Genomic DNA, 22871 nt, shown 5'->3' on the forward strand with positions numbered 1-22871 from the left:
TGCAGAAATGACAAAACTCGTATTAAATTTCAGGAGTTTTACTTATCCAGGACTCTTACTGTATCTTTGCGACTCAGCTTCCATTGTGGGTAACATCAAAAGTCAGAATTTGTGAGGCTCTTCACAAATGGGAGGCCCAGGCCCTTCTATAGCCTGTACTGCCCTCCTGCCTCCCGTGAGAATGTACAAAGAAAAGCAATAAAGACGTCATGTTCCATTTTGGGTGCGTTTTCAAAAGCCATTATGTGATGTTGAATGTACTGAATAAAGTAATCAATTTCTCATCAAGCTTTTCTGTCATATTCTTCAGTTGCTCATGTTGGTTTATTTGGAGCATTTGGTGAAAATCACTGAAAATCTAGGAAATGACATCAACTACTTAGTTTTGCCTTTGTAAGTCGGTAACAGAGGACTTGGCTGCGAATGCGCCCACCTCCCTGTGGACGAGGGTGGTCCTCAGCACAGACTCCTGAGGACACATTGTAGAAAGTTGACACATTGTAGAACAGCAATCTGAAAAGCAAAATATGGGCCTATTTTTCATTTCACTGACAATAGGGGGACATCTTTATGGAACCCAGTCTCATAAATTTGTCAGGGTTTCCAGAGATCTGGTCGGAACTGATGCGGGGACAGCGGGCTGGGTCCAGCGTCCGCTCACATGGGCCGGGAACGCTGCTTGCTAGCGGAGGGCTGTCCTGTGGTCACTTACAGTGGAAGCAGCAGCCGCGCTCACGGGAATTCTCGGGCCTCTGTCCACTCACCGCTGGACCTGGCGCAGGTGGACCTGCCGGAGCTGGAGGCCGAGGACGCCCTGGAGCTGCAGTTCCAGCAGCTCAGCCTCCCCCAGTTCTGCGTCTGCGTCCTGGAGGCGGCTGTGCCGCTCCTAAGAACAGGTGAGCTGCTCCTCCGCACAGGCTTGCTTTTGCGTCACTCACGCTTGTCTGTCTGTCTGCTCGGGCTCTTCCTTTTGTTTGCCACCTTCTGTCTTAGGACAGTCAGGATCTATGTCTACTTACCTCTTGGGTTACAGAGTCCTAAAAACTGACTAGCGCGTCTGTTCTCTCTTCATCCACACGGACGCCACCGAGCACCTTTGCATAGAGCGAGCGGCCCCTGCTAGTTGTGCTTGTTGTCGCTCGGGCTTCCTCCTCCGTGCGGCTGTTGCAGATGTGAGCACCGCAAAAATAATGCAAGTGGGATGATTTCGAGGCGGGGGACCACAGGAGCTGACCAGAATAGACAGAGCTTTGGCGGCGCCCTCAGCTGCTCCCGCTCCCGCTCAGATCTCCCTCTTCCTGGGGCTGTGAAACGCACTCAAGACAAAAGTAAACCCCAAGCAGATTCTTACCTTTGCGGTCATAAATTTTTTCTTAAAAAACAAAACGAAAAATACCTCACGAAACCCAAACTTTCTGGAGTGACAGTCTCCCTCAGACGTGGTAGGTAAGTCTGCGAACTTGTGGTGAATACATGCCAGGAGGGAGTTCATTCCAGTGAGGAGGCGGAGAGCAGGAATAGGAGGCCAGCGGGCCCCGGGGGTCAAGCAGTGGTTGCTGTCTCGGGGTGCCCGCCCCGCTGTCCTGCTGGGTCCTGGGGGCTACCCCGTGCACACCTCACACCCGCCCCCGCCAGCCTTCCCCTATGCTGGCTGCTGCTTTTCCCCCTCTTACAGATCAGGAAACTAAGGTTTAGAAAGTTACTCAAAGCAAACAGCCAAGAGCAGAGGTTTGAACCAAGCCCACGTCCAGTGCCCCGCGGTATCGAGCCCCTCGCTTGGTGAAGAAAGATTTGGAAGCGGTGACGATCCCTTGAAATATAAGCGTTTTCTGTGGCTGGTAAACTTGTCAGGATAGAAATACAAGATAAATGAGTTTTTCCTTTTCTATTTTATGTTATTAGAGTAAAAAATTCACCACGCTAGTGGCTCTTGAAGTCTTGTGGCTAATTTTGGCCCACTTGGAAGGGGTGGGGCAGGTATCAGGTAGCGGGTGGGTACTTGGGAAGCATGAAAAACGTTTTTATCCTGAGGAAAGCGGTGTCCCTCGTTGCCCACTGCCTGCGGAACTGCTCCTGGGAGTTGGGGGTGCACATTAATTCATGGGCTAATGCTGGGAAATGAAGGAAGAACTGAACTTTGGCATCATCAAGTATATATGTTTGTCTGCCTGGTATTCTGAAAAGAACAGTTTTATATGTAATGATTTTGCATTTAACCTTTTTGTAATTTGCTGTAAAAAGTCAGATTGATAATTATGAAGCTCTATCTTGGTACATAAAGTTTTCTAAATGTTCTCTTGCCCTTTTGCGGTAACTTATTGCATGATTTGTCATCATTCAGTATCATACGAGACTTCTGAGAGAACTTGCTCCAGCTGCTCTAATGAAACAGTTTAGGCACTTGTGACCTGGCAGTTGGCTTTATTTTTATTCATTAGAACTTGACCTTTGCTGTGTGGGCCGGGGAAGTCTCGTTAGGAAGAGTTAGGGATCTCTCTGGGGGGGTCAGGGCGTCGTGGAATTTCTTGTTACTCTGTCTCTGGAGAAGAGATTGCTCTAGTGGGCCTCACTCTCACGGTGTCGTTTCTTTTGGAATTTTTTTAGTGTTTAAGGGAATATGGGATTGAGAACCTGTTTCACCAGCCCCAGCTTAGCTTCCCAGGCAGCTCCTCTGTGGGAAAATCCTAATTTATGATGAGGTGCAAGTAAGCCTTTTACTGCCAAGCAGGAGATAGCCGAAGGCATTCTCTACCTTCCCCGGGTGCTTGAGAGCACATGTAGCCTTGAGGCCTGTGAACCTGAAAATGATTTTGTCTGCCTCCCAACTGCTCTTCAGTCTCTGCGGCTCTCTTCTCGAGCTTCCTCCCCGCCCGCCTCTCGGCACGTTGGCTTTGCTGTGGTCACGTCATGTCGTGATCGGAATGAGAGGCGTCGATGGTAGCTGTAGATTGTGACGCCTTTTTTATCAATTCTAAAACCACCAAGAAAATAATGAAAGAAGAACTAGGAATTCAGGGCCGCAATTAACTGGAGGATCAGCCGTGGATATGCAGTTCGTGTCTGGACGTCCGCGCCCCTAACCCTCTCCCGTTTGCGCCTAGGGAGCAGGCAGATGGTCATTCGAGCCCTGGAGCTGCTCACAGAGGACCTGGTACTTATCGGTGAAGCGATTTCAGCAGATGTCTGGGATGACAGCAGCCTGTTTGCTATTGACATGGTGAGAATCAGTGTTTTCCGTGGGTTATGAACAGTAGTATTTTATTTTTATTTTGCTCTTTTTAAGCTGGTTTTCACTGTCTCATTATCTTGGAAAGTGTTCTTTCTTTAAGGCACAGGCTTGTTTGGCGTATACGCCGGCGTGGATTGCTTGCTTGCAGTGATGGAATGTGTGTGGAGAACAGGGCCAGGCCGTGGGGGGCCAATAGTCAGTGTGAGAGCCATGCCTTTGAGCGGCAGAACTAGGAAGTGTATGTATTTTTAAAAAATCCATGAGTTCAGATGACTTTTTGGTTTAACGTCTGTGTTCTGTTAGAGGCACAGTTGAGGTTTGGATACATGCATGTATGTATCTATGCTCCCGTGTGCATGCACACACATGTACCCTTTGGCATTTTGTTCTGCATACATGAGCTGGTAGTAAACATGCTGGTTTGTAACCTGTTATGTCTTCCTGGACTATATGAGTGAACATATTTTCATGCATATGTATGAAACTTTCTGCTCGAACTATAGATTTGGAGGATGGGTCAAGACCCCAAATGGTGGTAACAGGAAAGCTACCCTAAAATGCAATTCCACCAGATGATTAGAAGTAAAGTGAAGGGCAGAGACACGTCCAAAAATGCTGACAAAGAAAGCTAGGGCCAGATTTCATTTATTTATTTTTGAGGATTTATTTTTATTTGTTTACACATATAAGAACTGGGGTGTAGGCCAGAGGTGTGGGGAACCGAACAGGTGGAGCTACTGAAATCCACTGTTGAGGGGCGCAGCAGTGAGACAGGAGAGGTCTGCTGCGCCACATGGGTCAGCTCCCTGGCGGGGAATCGAACTCGTGCTGCAGTGGCAGCTGATAGCTTCATAGTGCTGAGACTTAACCCCTTGCACCACCAGGGAGACCCGGATAATGGTTCTTAATCTTCATTTTTCTTTAGTCCTTAAGGTTGTCATTATTTTGTAGCGCTGCTTTTAGAAGCCCTTCACCAATTGAAGTTTTCAGCAAGTTTTTCCTTAGAACTGTGAAAAATGTTTTATCAGTTGCTTCTTAAATTAAATTTTCTTGGCCAGAACATTTATCTGTAAAAGTTAGTCATTCACTTTTAACTTTTGGCTGCTGATGTTTTATGATTCAATGAATTATTTTTACTTTAAAGGTTAAATCTGTTGCACAAGTGCCAATTGGTATGTTAGAAATGTTAAATAAAGCAATGCTGCTTGGAATTGTCTTTGACTTACTTTTACTTGTTTAAAAGAAAAAATGCCTCCTAGGAAAAATCCTACTCCTTTGCCTACAGATAAATACAAACAATTAAGTAGAATTTCTAATGTTCCTGCTTTTGCCAAGTTTAAAAAGAAAGATAAAAGCGGTGTTTTTGTCGACTCATTAACGGAACAAAACAACAAATGTGTTGTTACTAATTCAGAAATTAAATGCCTGAGGATATATAACCGAGTCTCTAGATCTTTCCAATAGTGCTAACGGCAGTCATGTCTGGGACTCCATCACTCCATTTTTGTCAGCATAGTCAAAGACCCACCCCCGCCCCATTAACTATTTTTATTTCAATTGCTGTAAATAAAAATTTTTATTGGAATTATATTTTCATTGAACTCCAGTCGACTGCATTAAATATATTCACATTGTTGTGCAATCAACACCATGGTCTGTCTCCAAAATTTTTTCATCATTTCAAACTGGCACTCGGTGTCCACTGAACACTCACTCCTTTGCCCGCGCTCCTGGTAGCTACTATTCTGCTTCATTCCTTTACGAACGTGACCATGACCATTCCTGGCGCCTCGCGTAAGTCGAGTCACACACTCTGGGACTTTCTTTATCTGCCTTACTTTACTGAGCGTGCTCTCGAGGCGCATCCACCTTGTAGCCTGTGTCGGAATTTCATTCCTTTTAAAGACTGACTGCTATTTTGTTGTCTGCACATACTGCGTACTGTGTTTTGTCCATGGGTTGACACACACCTCTCTCTCTCTCTATCTCTCTCTCTCGGCTGTTGTGATCTGTGGATGTTGATGTACAATGTATGTTTGATTCCCCCACTCTGAGTCTTTTGAGTGGATCCCCGCAAGTCCGCTTGCCGGATCACGTGGTAAGTCTGTTTCATTTGCAAGGAGCTGCCGTGCTGGTTCCCCAGTGATTCCTGGGAAATTTCCTGTCCCCGCAGCGATGCGCCAGAGTTCCAGTCTCGCTCCAGTTTCTTGCCAACACTTGTGTTTGGTCGCAGCCGCTACAGTAACTTCATGAAGGGGTGTTCCATGTGGCTTTGCTCCTTTATGGGATTTGTATGGATCTCTTGCCTTTGGCTTTGTTTCCTGCATATTCATCCTTTAAAGAACATTTCTGACATGTTAGATTTCTGTCCTTAGCTGACAGGTTATTTACCATTATTATTTTTCATATATTTTCAGTGGAAGGTGGAGAGTGAAAACTTCTCTGAGTGTTTTTGTCCCCCTGACTTACTGATATCTTTTTACCCGCTCTCTGGGGAGAGGTGGGGAGGGTGTATTTGCTCTGTCTGGTTACGATTTGCAAATTAATCAGTAGTTACAGCTCTCTGTTCATTTTTATGCCGAACTTTTTGTCTTAACGCTAGAATTTCTATCTTAATAGTATAGGGTTGTCAGAAAAGTCATGACGTGTTTTTTCTGTTTTCTACGCAAAAATGCATCATGACTTCCCCGACAACCCAGTATGTTATCTAGAAATTGATAATGGCAGAACATTTTCCACTTGAAGCAATGTTATTCCCTGAAGGGTGTTTATATAATCTTACATTTGCGTATTGTTAAAATGTTTTGACTTTTCCTGTGTTGTTTCCTTGTAACTTTGGGATCAACTTTAAGGCCCTGATCCTATCTCTGGTACTATTGTGTTTATCCCCTACTCTTCTGCCCCATGTGCTGCACGGTCACCCCAGTTACAGCGCTTGATGGGAGATTTTCATGTCGGCGTTCAGATCTGAAACAGTGAAGCACTGGAACTAGGAGGAATTTATGGTTCATTAAACTTTTGCATATGTGTATTGTATTTGTTATTAGGACTGATCCTAGTTAATGCTTAGAAAGTGTTAATTTTTTCCCTTAAATCTGTTTGCTTATGATTCCTATTCTTTAAAAAGGATCTCAAGTAGGTTTTCGGTTATCCTTACAGAGGGGAAGCAGTTTTTGTTTTTGTCATTTAGTGAGTTGTCCTCTACGACGCTTGCACACTGGCCCTGAAAACCTTGTTTCCATGTTTGCAGAAAGAGAAGCTGCTCTCAGTGTTGGGGTCCCTTGGGGACACGCTGTGTCACCACAAGAGCGCTGGCAGCGTGGAGCTCCCCCCGGCCGTGCTCTTGCACCACAGAACGGCCTTCGTCAGCATCTCACTGTTCGCCGTCCGGCTGTTGCAGACGCTCCTCCCCGTTGAGAAGGTGAGGCAGGGAGTGGGCCCGGGGTGGCCAAGTGCCACTGAGACATGCTCCCTGTACAAGCCTCCAGGTCACTGCCTGGGTGCCCAGGCTGCGGGAGCTGGGGAAACCGGCAACTAGTTTTCAACTGTTTTGACAAATCATTTGATAGAAAAAGATACATTAATTTTGTAAAGATTTTTTTTCAGGTCATTTTTTTAAATGGTGGAATGACTTGTTTAGAAAAGTTCACAGGGCAACGCACTTTTCCTACGTGACTCTGTGTTTGAAAAGTGACCCCAAAGCACGAGGTGGAGTAGCAGCCTCCCCAAGGGCCCTTCCTGCCCACCCCCTTCCTGCAGCCTCTTCTTACTCTCTGTCACGACACATCTGTCTGTTTTTGAACTTTAAATAGTTGGAATTACAAAGTATGCACTTGCTCAAGATCGGTTTTCGAGATGTGTCTCTGTTGTTTATAGCAATCATTTGTCGGCCCTGCAAGGGTGTGGTTCCACTGTGGCTGTACTAAAGGTGTTTTTAATGGTCTTGAGTATTTCTTTAAGTCATCTTGCTGACTCTATTGTTATTTTTACTTATTTATTTATTTTAAAGATTTATTTATTTATTTATTTATTTATACAAGCACTGGGTACAGGCAGAAGCGCGGGAGGGTGAGAGAATTCACCAGAGCCAGAGCGGGGAGCAGAGCAGGCAGAAGGACCGAAGTACACTGCTGAGGGGAGCAGCGGGCGGCAGGAGAGGTCTGCGCGCCATGTGGGACCCTCGCTGGGCGGCCGGGGATCAAACCAGTGCTGCAGAGGCTGCGGGCAGCTTCGCAACCTAGCACTCAACCACTGCGCCACCGGGGAGGCCCCTCACTCTATTTTTAAATGGATGTTATGTCCCTCAACTTGAATGTTAGTGAAAAATATCAATAATCCATACACAGTGCTTTGCAGTGCAGTGTACTTCTTGAGGAAGGGCGGCGTAGCGTGCTTCAGGGAGGTGTGGGGCTTACTGAGGACTGAGTGACCGAAGATTCCACTGCAGATTTGGAAGTTGCTGCCTCTGAAGGACAGGCCCTCTGCCTTTTGTTGCCCTTTGTTACTAACCATTTGCCCCCTCCCTTTTTTTTTAAAAAGATTTATTTATTTATGCATATAAGACCTGGGGTATGGGCCAGAGGTATAGGGGGCGGGTGAGAGGATTCACCAGATACAGAGTGGGGAACAGAACAGGCGGATCCACTGAAATACACTGTGAGGTCTGCTGTGCCATGTGGGTAGCTCCCTGGCCGGGGATTGAACTCGTGCTGCAGAGGCTGTGGATAGCTTCATAGGTTGCGTCTTAACCCTTTGTGCCATCAGGGAGGCCCCCATTTGCTCTTTTTGCTCCCTAGAATTCTGCTGTGTGTATCTCTCAATGCCATTGTGTACTAACTCTTCCATATACAATGTGTTAGCAAGCAGGGCGTCTGGGAAACCCAGAGTGAAACATTACAGTTTAAATGTATTTTGCTTTAGGGAAATTACCTGTTAATTTTAATTTTTCATTGGTTGTTAGGTTTCTGAAGAAATTTTGTTTTGAAGAGTATTAATTTTTCAAGGAACAAGCATTATAAATCAAGGAATTCCAGTCATATAAGACTGGAGTGCATTTAAATACAATGTATATGAGTGTCTCACTCTATAGACAAATAGTATGTAACTGGAAAACTTGTGCTGCAGTAACTTGCTATCAAATATTACACATGCTCTCTCTAGGTGGGAGTATGATGGGCGAGTTATTTATCTTATAAATCATATCATCAGTTAATTGCCTTTTTGATTGTAGTTTTTTATTTTACCTATGTGTTTTTGGGGGCAGGAATTAATTATAATCGAAACTGATAATTTACTTTGCCTTGACTTAGTAAATTATTTGTCTTGACTTATTTTTAGCATTGGAATAGTTTAAAACCAAACTCATGCTTTTTTTTTTTTTTTTTGAAGATAACCATTTTAAATTTATTTTTGTTTTGAGGGCATATCAATATCTGTAAGTTTTGGTAGCTTTTCAAAATATGTAACTTGGAACTCTATAAAGCAGTAAATAAGATTGTTCAGGAGATTGTTATGAAGGCCTGGGCTTAGAGATGGTCATAGCTACTTGGATTGTTTAACCAGGAACTGTGGAATGAGGTCTAAATACAATTGCTATTCTGTTGTTAAAGTTCTTTGATTTCTGTGGAATGCTGCCCTCTGCCTGTGGCTAGACCACCTAAAATTGAAGTGGAATTTGGACTTGGAAATTTCTTACCTTCAGAGTCAGCTTTAAATGGTTGAGTTGCCACTTACCAAATCTGTAATTTAGAAGCTGGAAAATGATAATGTGGATCTAGGTAGAGATTTCTGGAATTGCAAAGTTTTGGCCCTTTTTGACAGGTTAAAATGGTGCAATCTCCGGACCTCCCTGGTAGTGCAGCGGGTTGGGCGCAGCGCTGTGAAGCTGTCCCCAGCCTCTGCAGCACGGGTTTGATTCCCGGCCGGCCAGGGAGATGCCCACATGGCATGGCAGACCTCTCCTGTCTTACCCACTGCTCCCCTCAGCACTGTCTTTGGTCCATCTGCCCATTCTGTTCCCTGCTCTGTCTCTGGTGAATCCGCTCACCCTCCGGCGCCTCTGACCTGTACCCCAGCTCTTGTATAAATAAATAAATCTTTTTAAAAAAATGACGCAATCTTCAGAAAGTGTCCTGTTGTGTAAAACAAATTGGTAAAAGAAATGAAGGTGGTTTCACTTGGGGAAGCAGCTGCGAAATAAGGGCTTTAGGTACTGACCCTGCTCTAGAAGCAGGAGCCCAGAGATTCTGGGGACCCCGTGGCTCTCAGTTAGCCAAGCTGACTGAGGGCGAGGAAGCATCTATACTGCAGCCCTGACTGTTTCAGCCAGGCTGTAGCATCTGACACCGCGGTAAAGCCGATGCTCCGGGTGGCACTTCCCCAGGAGCGATGCGCAGAGAGATCACCCAGAGATCTGGTTAATCAGATCTTGCCTGTTCTGAGCTGCTGGGTTTGGGGTGGGGCCAAACAAGCCCTTCGGCAGTACAGTGCCTTGGCTGTTCCCGGGCAAGGTTGAGAGAGAGCAGTGTTACCCCTCATACCCCCGCCCACACGAGGTGACATTGTCTATTCCTTATTTTATCTAATAGTGGTGATGGGCTTGCAGTGAGCTAGCTTCCTCTTTTTCCTGACTGATGAGTGGCCAGTGAATGTCCATGTGGGACGAGTGCCTGGTCCGGGGTGCACACGGGACCAGTCTGCTGCATGAGAGTTAAACTCGTGGTTTTACATGGTGCTTTGAGTTACTGAGATGTCAGAGTTTCAGATATATGTGTGCAGGGTGAAAATGTCAGAATTCCTCAGTGGTGGTGTGCAAAGAGGTGAGAGAGGAGATGAATAGTTACTGTGATATGCCAGACACTCTGCTCAGTGCTTATTCTTGCTTCAGCTGTTCCCATTTTTCATGCTTAGTAGCCTCAAAAGGTGATTCCTATAGTTTCTGAGGCTCATCTGATAACTTTATTTGATTTAAAAGCATTGTTTAGCTGATTCAGCTCTTAATCTTAGACTTTCAGGCAGTTAATGATAATCCTTACTATCGGTTATCCTTGAAATAAATCTGGAACAAACCTCTTGTCCAGACAGCGTTTCAGCCGTGAGCTCCGCCAGATGACTTTCTCTGAACATTGAACTTTTAATCCTTTCCGTTTTCTTGCTTGATGCATAGAATCCAATCATGAAGATAGAATCAGTTATTTAAAAAAAAAATCAAAAAAACTCAAGCCGTTCTTTCAGTTCCAAATCAATTGATTTCAGGTTATGAAGCATTCACTATTTCATTTGGGCCTGTGGATTTATACTCATTGTAAGGGACAGGAAATGACACAGGGCAGGTTTTCTGATCCCATGCAGACCGGGTAAAGGAGGAGTCAGAGTCCTCAGTGGGTTTTTGTAGGTCTTTTATTGGGGTTCACCAGGCATACGGCAGGCAAGGGTGCTGGGGGGCCGGGAGGCTGGCAGGCCTCCCAGCCCCCAGCAAATCCACACTCTGTCTGGGCTCACTGGCGTTCTCTACTTCTGCTTCTGCTTCTCTCTTGGCTTCTCTTCGGCTTCTCCTCGGCTTCATGTTGGCGTCCCCGTGACGCCGCCCCTAAAAGCCCAGTCTCAGCCCAGGTGAATCCCTTCTACCTATGCCCACCCCCTACTCCAGGTGCCGCCATCAGGCATGCGTTCAGGACCACAGGGATCCACCATCTATCCTGATGGCAGGAGGGCAGAAAAGCCTGACATTTTTCCTTACCTACACTCATTAAAGGACAGTCTTCTGTGAATGTTTACAACCATTTACAGTGTCATGTTGTCCCTTTCCCCTCAAATAAAACCAAATTCTGTTAAAATCCACCTATACCTGTATTTGATTAAGTGTTATCCAGTGTATATGTAGTTAATAAGCCCTGAGGTTTGTGTTTGGCTATGGTGGCAAGTGTTCTTACCCTTAGCACTTCATTTTTCTGGGGATTTGTGAACATGTGCATGAAATACTTTGAGAACAAGCCCTTGGGCCTAAACTTAAGCAGCAGGTGTGATAAACAAGGGACAGTGTGCAGCTAAAGGGACTAACTAATCTGCACACCGTCCCAGGTGTGCAGATAAAGGGACTAACTTATTTTCCAGGTTTTGGGAAACAGTTGATATTTGAGCTTGAGATTTTCTGGGCAGAGAAAAGTTACATTGAACAAAGCATAGAGATAGATGATGTATTGGGGAGTAGAATTTTGGGGGGAAACCATAGATTTTGTGGAAGAGAGCTACTAAAAGGGAAAGTTGACCTTCATAGATTATACTGCTCATCTTACACTGATAATTTGGTGAAACTATATTAAAATTAGTGTTTACCATGTTTCTCTAAGTAGGCGTCTTGACATTATTTTAAACTGTATTTTTTTAAATCCATCAAGGCAAGCCATACTTTACCGGAATCTATGTCAGCAGCACTGTTTCTGCTTTCTTTGGACATGCCTATTTCTTTGGACTATCCAAATATTCATGAAGCTGCTGTGGCCTATTTGGAACAGCTAAACTCCGAAAACTACAGCATCTATAAACGAACTGCAGAGACCGTATACTCCATTGAATGCACCTGTAACTTCCTGGCTGATGTTAGGAAGGAGGTAACAAGTTTTGTTAATGTCCCTTTATAAATCCCTTTAATAGAATGCCTTTGAAGTTTAGCCTGTACTTTTAGATTGATGGACATATAGCAGTTGGGTTTGTTAGAGTTGGGATATGTGATGACCGATTCAGTCAATCAAATAAAATTAAGGATGTGCCTTCTATGAAAGTGAAACTGAGACCTGAGAGTAATGTATGGTGTATATTCATGAGAGCAGTGGATTTTTTTAAAAAGCAGTAATTAGTACAAATATCTTTGTATTTTATAATGAGTTCATCTTTAGAGTTAGTCTGTATGAACAGAGCGGCAATTGACAGACCTATAAGGGCCATTGTAGTACTTACTTCTAGACTTTTTATTTTCCAATATTTTAGACTCTTAATATATCCTCACACAAAGCACCTGATTTAATTTATTATATAAGGTCATGCACTAGATTATTTATAAGGTGGTAGGATGACTTTAGGTATAATGTAGCTGTAATTATGTGTTGTTATTTATCCCTTTTAAAGATAGCAAATATTGGGCTATTCTTTACTATGTTAGCAGTGAAAGGATTAAGGAGTCTTTAAAACTCACAGGCATTGATTACAATAGTTCTTTACTGTCTGAAAATACCAGACTGGGTCCTGAAGAAGTTGGGGACAGAATTGTTGTTCCTCTCAACCCCTGCCTGGAGTCTGTCTGAACCTTATATTTATAATTCTCATTCCTTTCCCCACAGTTGTTCTTTCCTTTGTGTTACATGTGTCTTGATGCCTCTGGCTTTTGTCCTCCGTGATAGAATTTTCAAATTTCCACATCTCTGTGACGTTTTGTATGGTCAGTTAATCACACATGTGTCAACTGTCCTGTGCTCCTGAACCAGTCAGGGTGTTGTGGGGGAGGTGGGTCAGAGCTCCCGGCTGTGGCGCGGTCTCACAGCCCTAGGGGAGCGAGGACTCTGAACAAGGGGTCGAAGAACCAGGCCGCTTGACTGTGACCTTCAGTCTGCTCTGAGGCAAATAGTAAAAGTCTCCTGTGGCATTTAGCAGAGGATTTTCCCCACATTTTCTCTCAGAGGCTGACATTTTTAGTTTGTCTGTTGAGAAAGTGGGCTTAGGCAGTTATGAACAATCTCTGGGTCTCTGAATGATCTAGTTTCTTGGAGCTGCTTTGTTAGCTGTTGAGAATCTTATTGTACATGAACCTGACATTTACTGTTCCATTCTGCATTTTTTTTTTTTTAGGGGGAGAAGAATCTCTTAGAATTAGTGGAGCTGGCAGACCAAGTCTTGCTGAGCTTTTCCTATCATCAGCATTTTTCCATAATAAAGGACATCATCTGCATTTGCTCAAAGATGTAATATATTCTTTCTTAATTTGATTACGTTGTTGTAAGACATACTCTGTGTGTGTGTGTGTGTGTGTGCATGGGTGTGTGTGTGCACAGACAGATTTAGGAGCAATGAACGTGAAACTGGTTTTAAATCTTATTTTTTAGTTTAATTTGCTTTTATATGGGTCTGACATTTAAACTGTAATTGTAGAGCAATTTTAGGACAGTTAATTGTTTCGTTCAGAAGTAAATTTAAATGCTATGTCTATTACCAAAATGAGTTATCCTTAGATTTTTATTTACTTGTTTTGATGTCTATCCAAGCCAAGTGTTCAAGCATATTTTTTTAAAATTTATCTTTAATGTTTTCACTAATAAAACAGCCTCTTCATTGCTTTTGGAGAGAAAATTCCATGGTGATATATATATAAATTAAATATATTTATCTACTTATTAATTTATTTTTTACCTAACATAATTACTATTTTTTGTAAAATCTCTCTTTACAAAAACCAAGTATACGGTACAAAATTATTAACTATGCAATTAATTGTATCTCCACAATTTAATCAGCCTGTATAACTGAAGCTTTGTATTTTTTTACCAATATCCCCACATTTCCTCAACCCCTGGGCCCTGACAACCACCTTCTATTCTCTGTTTCTATGACTTTGATGTTTTTTAGCGTGCACATATAAGTGAGATCATGTAGTATTTGTGTCTGGTTTATGCCACTTAGTGTAATGTCCTCCAGGTTCATCCATCTTATCACATATCATAGAATTTCCTTTTTGAAGGCTGAATAATATTCCACGGTGCATATCTACCACATTTTCTTTATCCATTCATCCATGCGTGGACCCTTGCATTGCTTCCTTTTCTTAATCACTCTTGTAAATAATTCTGCAATGAAAATGAGAGGACAGCTGTCTCTCTGAGATACTTACTTCATTTCTTTTGTATATTTACCCAGAAATGGGATCACTGGATCCTATGGTAGTTCTATTTTTCAATTTTTTGAGGAATCTACATACTGTTTCCCATAGCAACTGTGTCAATTTACAGTCCAAATACTGATTTTTTTTTTTAAGGATAATTTGTTTTTATTGGTATTCTTTAAGACAGAATATCCTCTATCTTGAAAAAAGTGCTTGGGTAAATACTAATATTGAGTTAGTTAAATAAGACTCCAGGTGGGGGAGTTGTAGTGGGAAAAATTGCTTCCATTATGCTTTTCAATCTCTCATTTATTAGTTTATTTGCTTTATATGTCTGGGGTGTTTTACCATTTTACCAGCTGGAAATCTGCACAGGCCAGTCCTTTACTACAAGGGGAAAGTCAGAAGGTGTTTCTCCGTATGTTGTCTCACCCATTGCCACAAGTAAAAATTGAAACTTACCGCTGCTGTGTGGATATTGTTAAGGTGGGTTTTTGTTTTTGTAGGGAAGAACTGATAGTAGATTATCTTACTGTATCCCAAAATTAAATTATTTGACTTTTGGGATATAAAGATTATTATAAAAATAGATGGTGATTTTAGTTGACTCCAGAAACTTGTATTATTAAATATTAACTATTTCGATATTGAAAAGACCCTGGTACATACATATTGGAAAAAATATATTCCTGCTTACTCTTGAAAATACCCTCTGTATTTTACACTCTTACAAGTACTAGCTACATATTATAAATGTCTGCATTTTGCAATTTTTACTTCTGATCATTTTTTATTCAGAGAAATATTAATATTATAGTTATAACTGAGGTTTCTTTCCTTTTTCTTCTCTCTTTATTCTTCCAAGATAGCTACTTTATTTATAAACTTGGTGTTTTCTTGCCTTGCATGTGTTTTCTGTGTTTTTAGTGTACATACATATCTTTATAAATCATCTATATGTGCTATTGTTTTGTCTGTTTAAAAAAAGTCTATAATTTCACGCTGTGTTTTCATACTGTTTTTGCTGCCTAGTCATTTCATTTCATAGTATCACCTAGTTCATTCATCTTAACTGCTTTTTAATTTTGAATGTGATTCTTTTTATTTATTGGTAGATATTTAAGTTTGGTCTTTTTACTGAAATAAAATTCTCAGTATTTTCGGTGAAAGAATGTGACTGATGGTACATGAGTTTGCTAATGACTTAATTTTGCCCTCCTAAATTGATTTCACCTCACTTCAGTCTAAAGACACATGTTTGCCTTCATTTCTGGGTAATTCTCAGTCATCATTTCTCTTCTCTTTGCTGTTCTCTCCACATGGAACTCATATTAGGTCTTTGTTACACCTTACTTTATCTTTTGTGCTTTTTTAACCTTTTAATCCCTCTTTCATATTTCCCATGTCTTTTTCATTTGGTTTGGATGAAATTACTCTGCTCTCATCCAGTACATGGATTCGTTCAGCTGTGGCAAAATGTACATAGCACGGAATTTACCACTCCACCAGTTTGTTGGTGTGTGGGTCTGTGCTGTTTAGTCCATCCACACTGTTGTTGCCATTATCCATTTCCAGAGCTGCTTCCTCGTCCCAATTGGAATTCTAGTCACATTCCACAATAAGTCCCTAGCCCAATACGACTAAATCTGTTCTAGTTTTTCTGCCTGTTAACTAACAGCTATTATTTTTGTTCATTCTTTTTTTTTTTTTTTTGGACAATAACAATCCTACTTTCATTTGATTGCTTTTAATTTATTCATCAAAAATAGTTAGGTAAGAGATTTTTTTATCTCTACAAAGTAAAATAAAAGTTTCTTTGCGGTGAAAAATAAAATTGAAATTGAATTATTAATACAAGAAAGAGGAATCTTTTGGAAAAATCAGTGTCACCAAGTTTTAAAGTCCTTTGTTTTACTTGGCAGGAATGTCTGGGTATCCATAATGTCACTAAGCCCGTGTCTTCACTCTGCACTGGAATTCATTTCTTGCTTCATCCAAAAGTCTTATATGAAATCTCTGCTTTTGGCGTTCAAGAGCCCAAAAGTGAGGTATGGCATGTTAAAAGTAAATGCAAAAGACTACTGTGGTGCTTTAACTTGTAAGCAAGGAAGGCCAAGGTCATAGTCATAGTCTAATATAACTGGACAGCACGGTGAGAAACTGAAAGGAACTTAGCTACCACGTGGGGTTCAGTGACGTGTCAAGTAAAATGATGCTGAAGAACATGTGAGGGTCACAACACGGGGCGTGCGCCTTGTCCCAGCACCTGAGGCACAGAGAACTACACGGTTGTTACAGTAAGCAAGTTATTGCCTTAGAAATTTTTATTCAATGGAAAAGTATACCTTAAAGGTTAAAAAAAAGAAAGGGAAATTGCCAAGGGAGGAAGACTGGCTGAGACAGAGCAGAAGGCCACGGTCGCATCCTGGACACGCCCCGCCTCACCTGAGCGCGGAAGCCGCCAGGGTCTGGCCGGTTGGTCCTTGGATGGGAGAATCGAGTAGAGGTTGATGCTGCAGGACTGTGGCATTGGAAGGAAGAGTTGCTCGGTGCAGCGCCTTGCCAGGCCCATCAAAGCCCAGGCTCAGGGTGCTGGTGAGCGGTTCACCACACTGGAGGTCGCCCTGTCTGCCCCTGCAGGTGAGCACAGCTGCCAGGGCCATTCTGCTGCACCTGCTGCAGGGACGTCTGGTGATGGCAGCGCCGACCTGGAGCAAGTTCATTGAGTCTGTTTGCCCTGTCCTCGCCGTGCTCCAGGTATGCGGCGCCATTCCCTGCCACCACACTGTCGGTCTCTGTGCTGAATGTACACGCGCAGACAGCAGAACTTCTTACGTGGTGTGAGAGGAAGAAGGGGGAGCCGCCATGGAGGGGAGTGGGCGGCTGGCATGTTTCTGACAGAGGGTTAAGCCAGGAGAGCTAATTCACGTGCACTTGATGTGGCTGGGTGGGCCGGCGTTTAGCGCTGGCGTGAGAGCTAGAACCCAGCCCGACTCAGGCCTGCAGGCAGAGGTTGCAGCACTCCACACCTCCTGTCCCTGGGGACAGCCCTGTCAGCAGTCTCTCTGGGCGCTGAGGGGAGTGGGCGGCCAGGCCCCTGCCCCCCGTGGATGAGGAGTGGAGCTGGGGACACCATCAGGGGTCAGTCCTCTCAGGAACGGGAGGCTAGGCCTCGGCCCTGGCCATCATTCGGTCCGTGCAGGTGTCTGTCCACTCCAGCTTCGTGCCATGGGGACAGGTCTATAGATCTGGGGAGGGGCTCCTCTCAGGTGGGTGGCGCTACTGCAATCTTGGAAAATAGGAAAAAAAATAGATGAAATCTTCTCCTGAAGCTTAAGAAATGTTATTACATTTTATGTAGCTTTTGTAGGCTTCGTGCCTCATGTAGGTTATTTGGAAAAGTGCCTCTTTAGCTGAGTGAAAGAAGCGTATGAGTCCCTTCACAGGCCAAGGCAATTCTTACTTTCAAGTTGCAAAGCTAAGCGCTTGGTACAGTGCAAGCAGTGACCGCTCTCTCTCTGGCCTCGGTAGGGCTGTGCCGACATGGAGGACCCCTTGGGTCACTCTATTCTCCTTCTGAGCAAAGAGAGGACCGAGGATGGCGAGTGGATCCTGCCTGGCACCACCCGGGTGAAGGCCCTGCTGCGGCTCCTGCTGGTGAAGAAGCTGTCGTAAGTGACCCCCAGCTCCCCCAGCCACCGGCCCCTTCTCTCTGAGACTCTTTTGCCCTTTGGGTAATGGCAGCGGCTTATTGATGAATAGGTGGTTAGACTGAAAACCCAGGGAAGGTGGCAATAACCGAGATTCAGAGAAGGAGGGACATGAAGAGCCTGTGAGTGCCGTGTGAGCAGTGTCAAGGCGTGGGCTGAGGGGGGTCAGGTGTCCCGGCCCCCACTTGCTCTCCTGTCGCCCCAGCAGCTTCAGTAGTGTGCCAGGGTGCTCCTCCCCCCGCCCCCAATAACACAGTAGAAGGTAATTCCTGTTCAGCTTTGCAGGCCCACAGACTCCAGGTAACAGACACTTGTGTCAGCCAGGATTTTCCAGAGCCTTCAAGCGCCTCTCCTCGGCGCCGGGGCAAGGCCAAACCCCTGTCTGGGGAAGGCAGTTCTCTGTTACATAGAATTAAACACGATTCAGATGACATTTTGGTTTTCCATTATTTGATGAATTCTAGCCCATCCCTGCAGTCCATGCTCTCCCTGTAGACAGGATCCCTGCCCACTGGCTCATCTTCTCTGCTTCAGAGTGTCATGGCGCCCCTTGGACAGGAAGGGGCGCCAGGTGTAGTTGTTGAAAGAAATAGCGTAGAGGGACGCCCGGACATGGCCCCCGACCGCAGCTGCCGGATGGCAAATCCCCTGGCTGCGCTGGGGCCCACTCCAACACCCCTGGCTCTGGAGGAGATGGTGCTGTTGGACGGACAGACGCAGGACAGCCTCGCCTAGGGTGGCTGCTCTGAGCTTTTGGGAGGGAGCAGCAAACGGGGAGGGAGAACACGCGCCCATTCTCATACCTCTTTGAGTGAATATTAGTCCTCCAAGCTGGTGTAAGGTTACCACACCCAGTTCCTGCTCTCTCTTGGGCTTGGCCCGTGTGCCTGAGACCGTAGTCGGTGTGGACATAGCTGCTCAGGCCGTAGCCGCGCGGCCAACAGTCGGCGTGTGGTGGGGAAGAGGCCTTGTCACGTGTGCTTGGGAGCAGTCACAGTGGCTCTGAGTCGGTACGTGGGGACCCAGCAGGTGGCCCCGACCTGGCGGAGGTGGGGAGGCCCCCCAAGCGTGTATTTATGAGCAGCAGTACAAACCAGGCCACCCGAGGCAGACCTGGCCTGGCCTCCTTGTGGCTCCCAGCCTGGCAGGAGCGGTGGCTGCAGGGAGGCGCAGAGGCCCCGCTCACTGCCCTTTCTTGAACTCTCCTCCTCCCATGCCTTAAACCAGTCCAAATAAGACATTATTTTGGTGGGATGCAGAAGCATCTGCACTGTCCTATTTGAGAGGACGCTGTCTGGCCCTGAGGGAGGGTTTCGCACATCGTCACGACGATAAGTTCGGCTCCCGGGTGCGGCTTCATCGCAGACGCTGCTCTGGGGTCTGCGGAGTCTCTGGGGCTCGGGTCGGTCCCTAGGCTCAGAGTTAGGTCTTAGAGGTTTGATTTGCCGTCCATCTGCTCATTTGTTAATTGTTGATAATTCTTTAGTTCTGATGTTTGTCAATATAAAGTTAGAAGAATAATTTCAATTATAAACTAAGTATTTTAATAGGAAATTAAGTGTCATTATTAGTCATATAAGAATCAGCATGGCTAATCATTGTGCTGATAGTGATTCTTTGTGATTCTCGGCAGCAGCTTTGTGGGCATCTGTAGATGATGGGATGTTGACTTAAATACTTTGTTCCTCCAGGGTCCGCTCACTGGCGCTGAAGCTCCTCGTCTGTCACCTCACCAGGGAAGAAGGGACTGAGGCCAAGCGTCCTCTCCTAGACGCCAGACTTCTCTCCAGAGTTACCAGTTTGTTTATTGTGAAGAAACCCATTGAACTCAAGTTGGATGACAGACAGGACCTGGTCATCAAGGTGACTGTACCTTTTGTGCTGGTTCTTGGGTACATGGGTGTATTTCAGTTGATTCACTGTGTGTTGCTCCCCCAAAAGGGAGAGAAGAGGGGGCTCCAAGCCTGGTGAGTCACGGCCACTTCAAATTGTATTCAGACTTCACCTGGCGTCTGGATGGAGTTGTTTATTCAACAAACATTTCTTGAGCTCAACTGTATGCCAGAAATTGTGTTCCTTTGCATTTGGGACATCTTTGGAAATGCAAAGTAATGGGTGTATCTTAAATACAACAAAGGCTGATTTGATGGACAGAAATGTGTAATGACTCAAAATCAAATGTCCCCGGCATCACTCGGGAATTCTTGTTCTTCTGATGGAAACAGCTATTAGTAGCACAAAGGAAAAGTTCCCAAGACAAAAGTTTTTAGCTTCTTCATTACAACAGGCAAAAAATAGTCCTCCAGGAGGTACAAACGGTTACTCAGAAACGCTTGAGATCTTGTCGTTAATCCCAGTTCTGAATCTTTGGCTCCTTTGGTTCCTTCCAAGGTGCTGTCCCCTCCCTGACTTGACCACGAGCCTCCGTCACCCTGCCCGATGCAGATGCAGGGTCAGATTAAGAAGGCCGCCCCCTACCATCCTTCTTTGCAGAACCATCATGGGGTACTGGACAGCATCCGCAGGCCGTCTGCTCCCGGGGTCCCCAACAGGGAGGAAGGGGAGAGGCCCGCGGGATTCCAGCTGGTGGCTTCTGGGGGCAGCAGAACCCTGAGTCGCATGCCCGAGCTGTCGTCCCAGGGCAGTCTGTGCACCGTGTGGAGATGTTCTTAAGGCGGCTGACGGGCTGTGAAGAACTTCCAGCGAAAATACACGTTATGAAGAGAGGCTTCTTTGACACGACGGCCTTTGATTTAGAGCCTAAGGTCCTCCCGGACCCAGCACATCTAACAGATTTGCACTCTTGCAGGTTTATGTGTAACCTGGCAGTCACTTAAGTAAATTTTTTTAGCTTTCGCTTTGATGGTATGAGTGATAAAATTCTGTTGGAGAATTAAAAGTAGATGAAAAATAACTTTTTTTGTTTGTTTTCAGTTGGAGACTGTTGAAAAGCTGTATGAAATCTTTACCTCAGACGATACTGATCTTGTTTTGAGAAAGTCGGCCGCAGAGCAGCTGGCTGTGATCATGCAAGGTAATTTCTGTCCAGGGAAGTGATTTGCTGTACTGCTCGAGGAATGGAAGCCTGGTGTTTTTGTTCTGTCTTACAACTTCAAGATAAGAATGGTTTTTGAAATTTTAACCTTGGTTAAAAACAACTAAGGGTGCGTGAGCGGGAGCCCTGTGGCCAGTGGAGTCAGGCGCACTCACTGTCCTGATCTTTACTGCCAAGCCCTTCTTTGTAAAACCACCACCTTACAAGGCGTGTTTCCACGTCAGCTTGTGGGGAGCTCTGAGCCTTTGGGAAAGGGAGCGCTGTGGGGAAACAGCACAGATAAAATAACCCTTCGTGTCTGTATACTTTAAACTCTAGTGCTTTTCAGTGTCTGACCTAGTTTATTTATTCTCTTTTAATCGTTTTTTTATTTACACAAGATGTCCTTGTTAGGTAAAAGTTTTCAAATTGTTCAGATGTGTATAAAGTCAAAAGTTCAAAGGTTCATCCTATAATTACCATCGTCGGGGTAATTATTTTTAACAGATTGAAAGTCAGTGTTTTTAAAACTACAGAAAACGTTCTTTAACTTTTGCTAACTTTTTTTTTGTCTGCAGATATTAAAATGCATGCTATGGTGAAAAAGTTAGGCTTGACTGACAAGATAATTGAGTATTTACGTGACTGTGTGGGTCAGGATGGCGAGGTGAGATGTGTGTCTATAAGTTTTACAGACTGGCGTTCGTATTTGTCAGAGCTGAAATCTGATGAGTTCTTGGAGTTTGAGTCCTGAGTGACACCCATTACCATATTCATTGTTTTAATTTCTAAAAGTGAGGCCTCTGTAAAGGAGAACTCATCTTGAGTGTTCTATAGGTTGTGCAGGCAGAAGTATAGGCAAGGCTTATTTTCAGTGGGAAAAAAGTTTCATATATTTATATGCATTTTAATTTTGTTCAGTTTTGATGAAACAGTTTAAAATTTGGAGTAAGATGATATTGTGGTGTTTTTTTCCTTCACTTAAATCCATGAAAGTGAAATGATCATATTCCCCTCCTGCAGGTCACAGAGTGCCTGGTGCCGCCGAGCCTCACGCTTCTGAGGAAGGTTCTCTGTGCCGACCCGGCCACGCGTGTCTCCCTGGCCCAGCAGGCCTCCCTCCTGACCCTGCTCCTCAGAGGTGAGGAAGATGCGGTCTGCTCCCAATGAGGCCAGTCTTAAGCCGTGTTTATTCTTTAACTGTAGGTGACATTTACTCTGCATTTTACTGACAGAATCATAAAGTTTATTGGTGAATATGCCATGGAACAGCCCCACCACAGAGGCTGATGGACACTTTTGTGCAGACTTCCTCAGTGTCCCGAGCAGGCCTCAGAGCCCAGACAGGCCAGCTTCTGTCTCCTCGCCCTTGAGCTGCTCGTGCCTTTAGGTCCTGAGCCTGTGGTGCGATGCCTGCTTGTGTCGTTAGCTGGGGATAAGAGCGGAGACCCCATCCATCCACGAGGAGTGGGAGCTAGGCCTTCCTGAGTGGCTCTCTGCACGAATTATTACACTTTTCATAGTGCGTTTTTTTTTTTTTTTAAATCACGCTTGAATTTGGTTGTAATTTGGTGATTGGTTTAGATGGAAAAGTCCAAGGTATTTTGTTCTCTTTTTCTCTCTTCTGACTGTTCTCAAAAAGGTTTGGTTAAATTTTGTGCTATTTTCTTTCCTAGAGGCTTAGGGCACTGCTGTGAATAATCTACAAGAGGCGTCTTGAGCAAATGTCTCAATTTGCTGTACCTTGTCAGTTAGCGTGCATGGAGGAGTTAAATGACACTTGTGTTCAAAATACCATCAGAATACAGCCTAGAACACACTCATTTAACTGTAGCATTTTCTTTTCTTATAATGGCTTTTGCTCACCAAGTGAAGAGCACACTCTATTTAATAGCATTGGTAGAAGGCCAAACCAGGTAAACTTCTAAATCAACTCATTGTGTTCAAGCTCTTAAAATTTTGAATAGAGGAGGCGTTCAGTTCGAGGGGGCTGACTACCTGAGGGTGTGTTTGAGACGGTGGTAAGTTAGG

General features: G+C 44.5%; 1 protein-coding gene across 3 annotated transcripts in view; it reads left to right on the plus strand.

Annotated features, from left to right (window-relative positions):
• RTTN (rotatin) overlaps window positions 1–22871 on the plus strand; it is a 93016-nt gene that overhangs the window by 11398 nt on the left and 58747 nt on the right. For all 3 annotated transcript variants that reach the window (XM_037508415.2, XM_037508416.2, XM_054693994.1), the window contains exons 9-21: window positions 715–896; window positions 3102–3217; window positions 6480–6650; window positions 11626–11838; window positions 13070–13182; window positions 14456–14582; window positions 16019–16144; window positions 16737–16853; window positions 17628–17767; window positions 19498–19669; window positions 20741–20840; window positions 21419–21507; window positions 21864–21981. In XM_037508415.2, coding sequence (XP_037364312.1) covers window positions 715–896; window positions 3102–3217; window positions 6480–6650; window positions 11626–11838; window positions 13070–13182; window positions 14456–14582; window positions 16019–16144; window positions 16737–16853; window positions 17628–17767; window positions 19498–19669; window positions 20741–20840; window positions 21419–21507; window positions 21864–21981 — 1784 coding nt within the window. The remainder of the gene's footprint in view (window positions 1–714; window positions 897–3101; window positions 3218–6479; window positions 6651–11625; window positions 11839–13069; window positions 13183–14455; window positions 14583–16018; window positions 16145–16736; window positions 16854–17627; window positions 17768–19497; window positions 19670–20740; window positions 20841–21418; window positions 21508–21863; window positions 21982–22871) is intronic.

This window comes from Talpa occidentalis, unplaced genomic scaffold (assembly GCF_014898055.3).
Source record: "Talpa occidentalis isolate TD23 unplaced genomic scaffold, MPIMG_talOcc4v2.1 talOcc4.13, whole genome shotgun sequence".
NCBI lineage: Eukaryota > Metazoa > Chordata > Mammalia > Eulipotyphla > Talpidae > Talpa > Talpa occidentalis.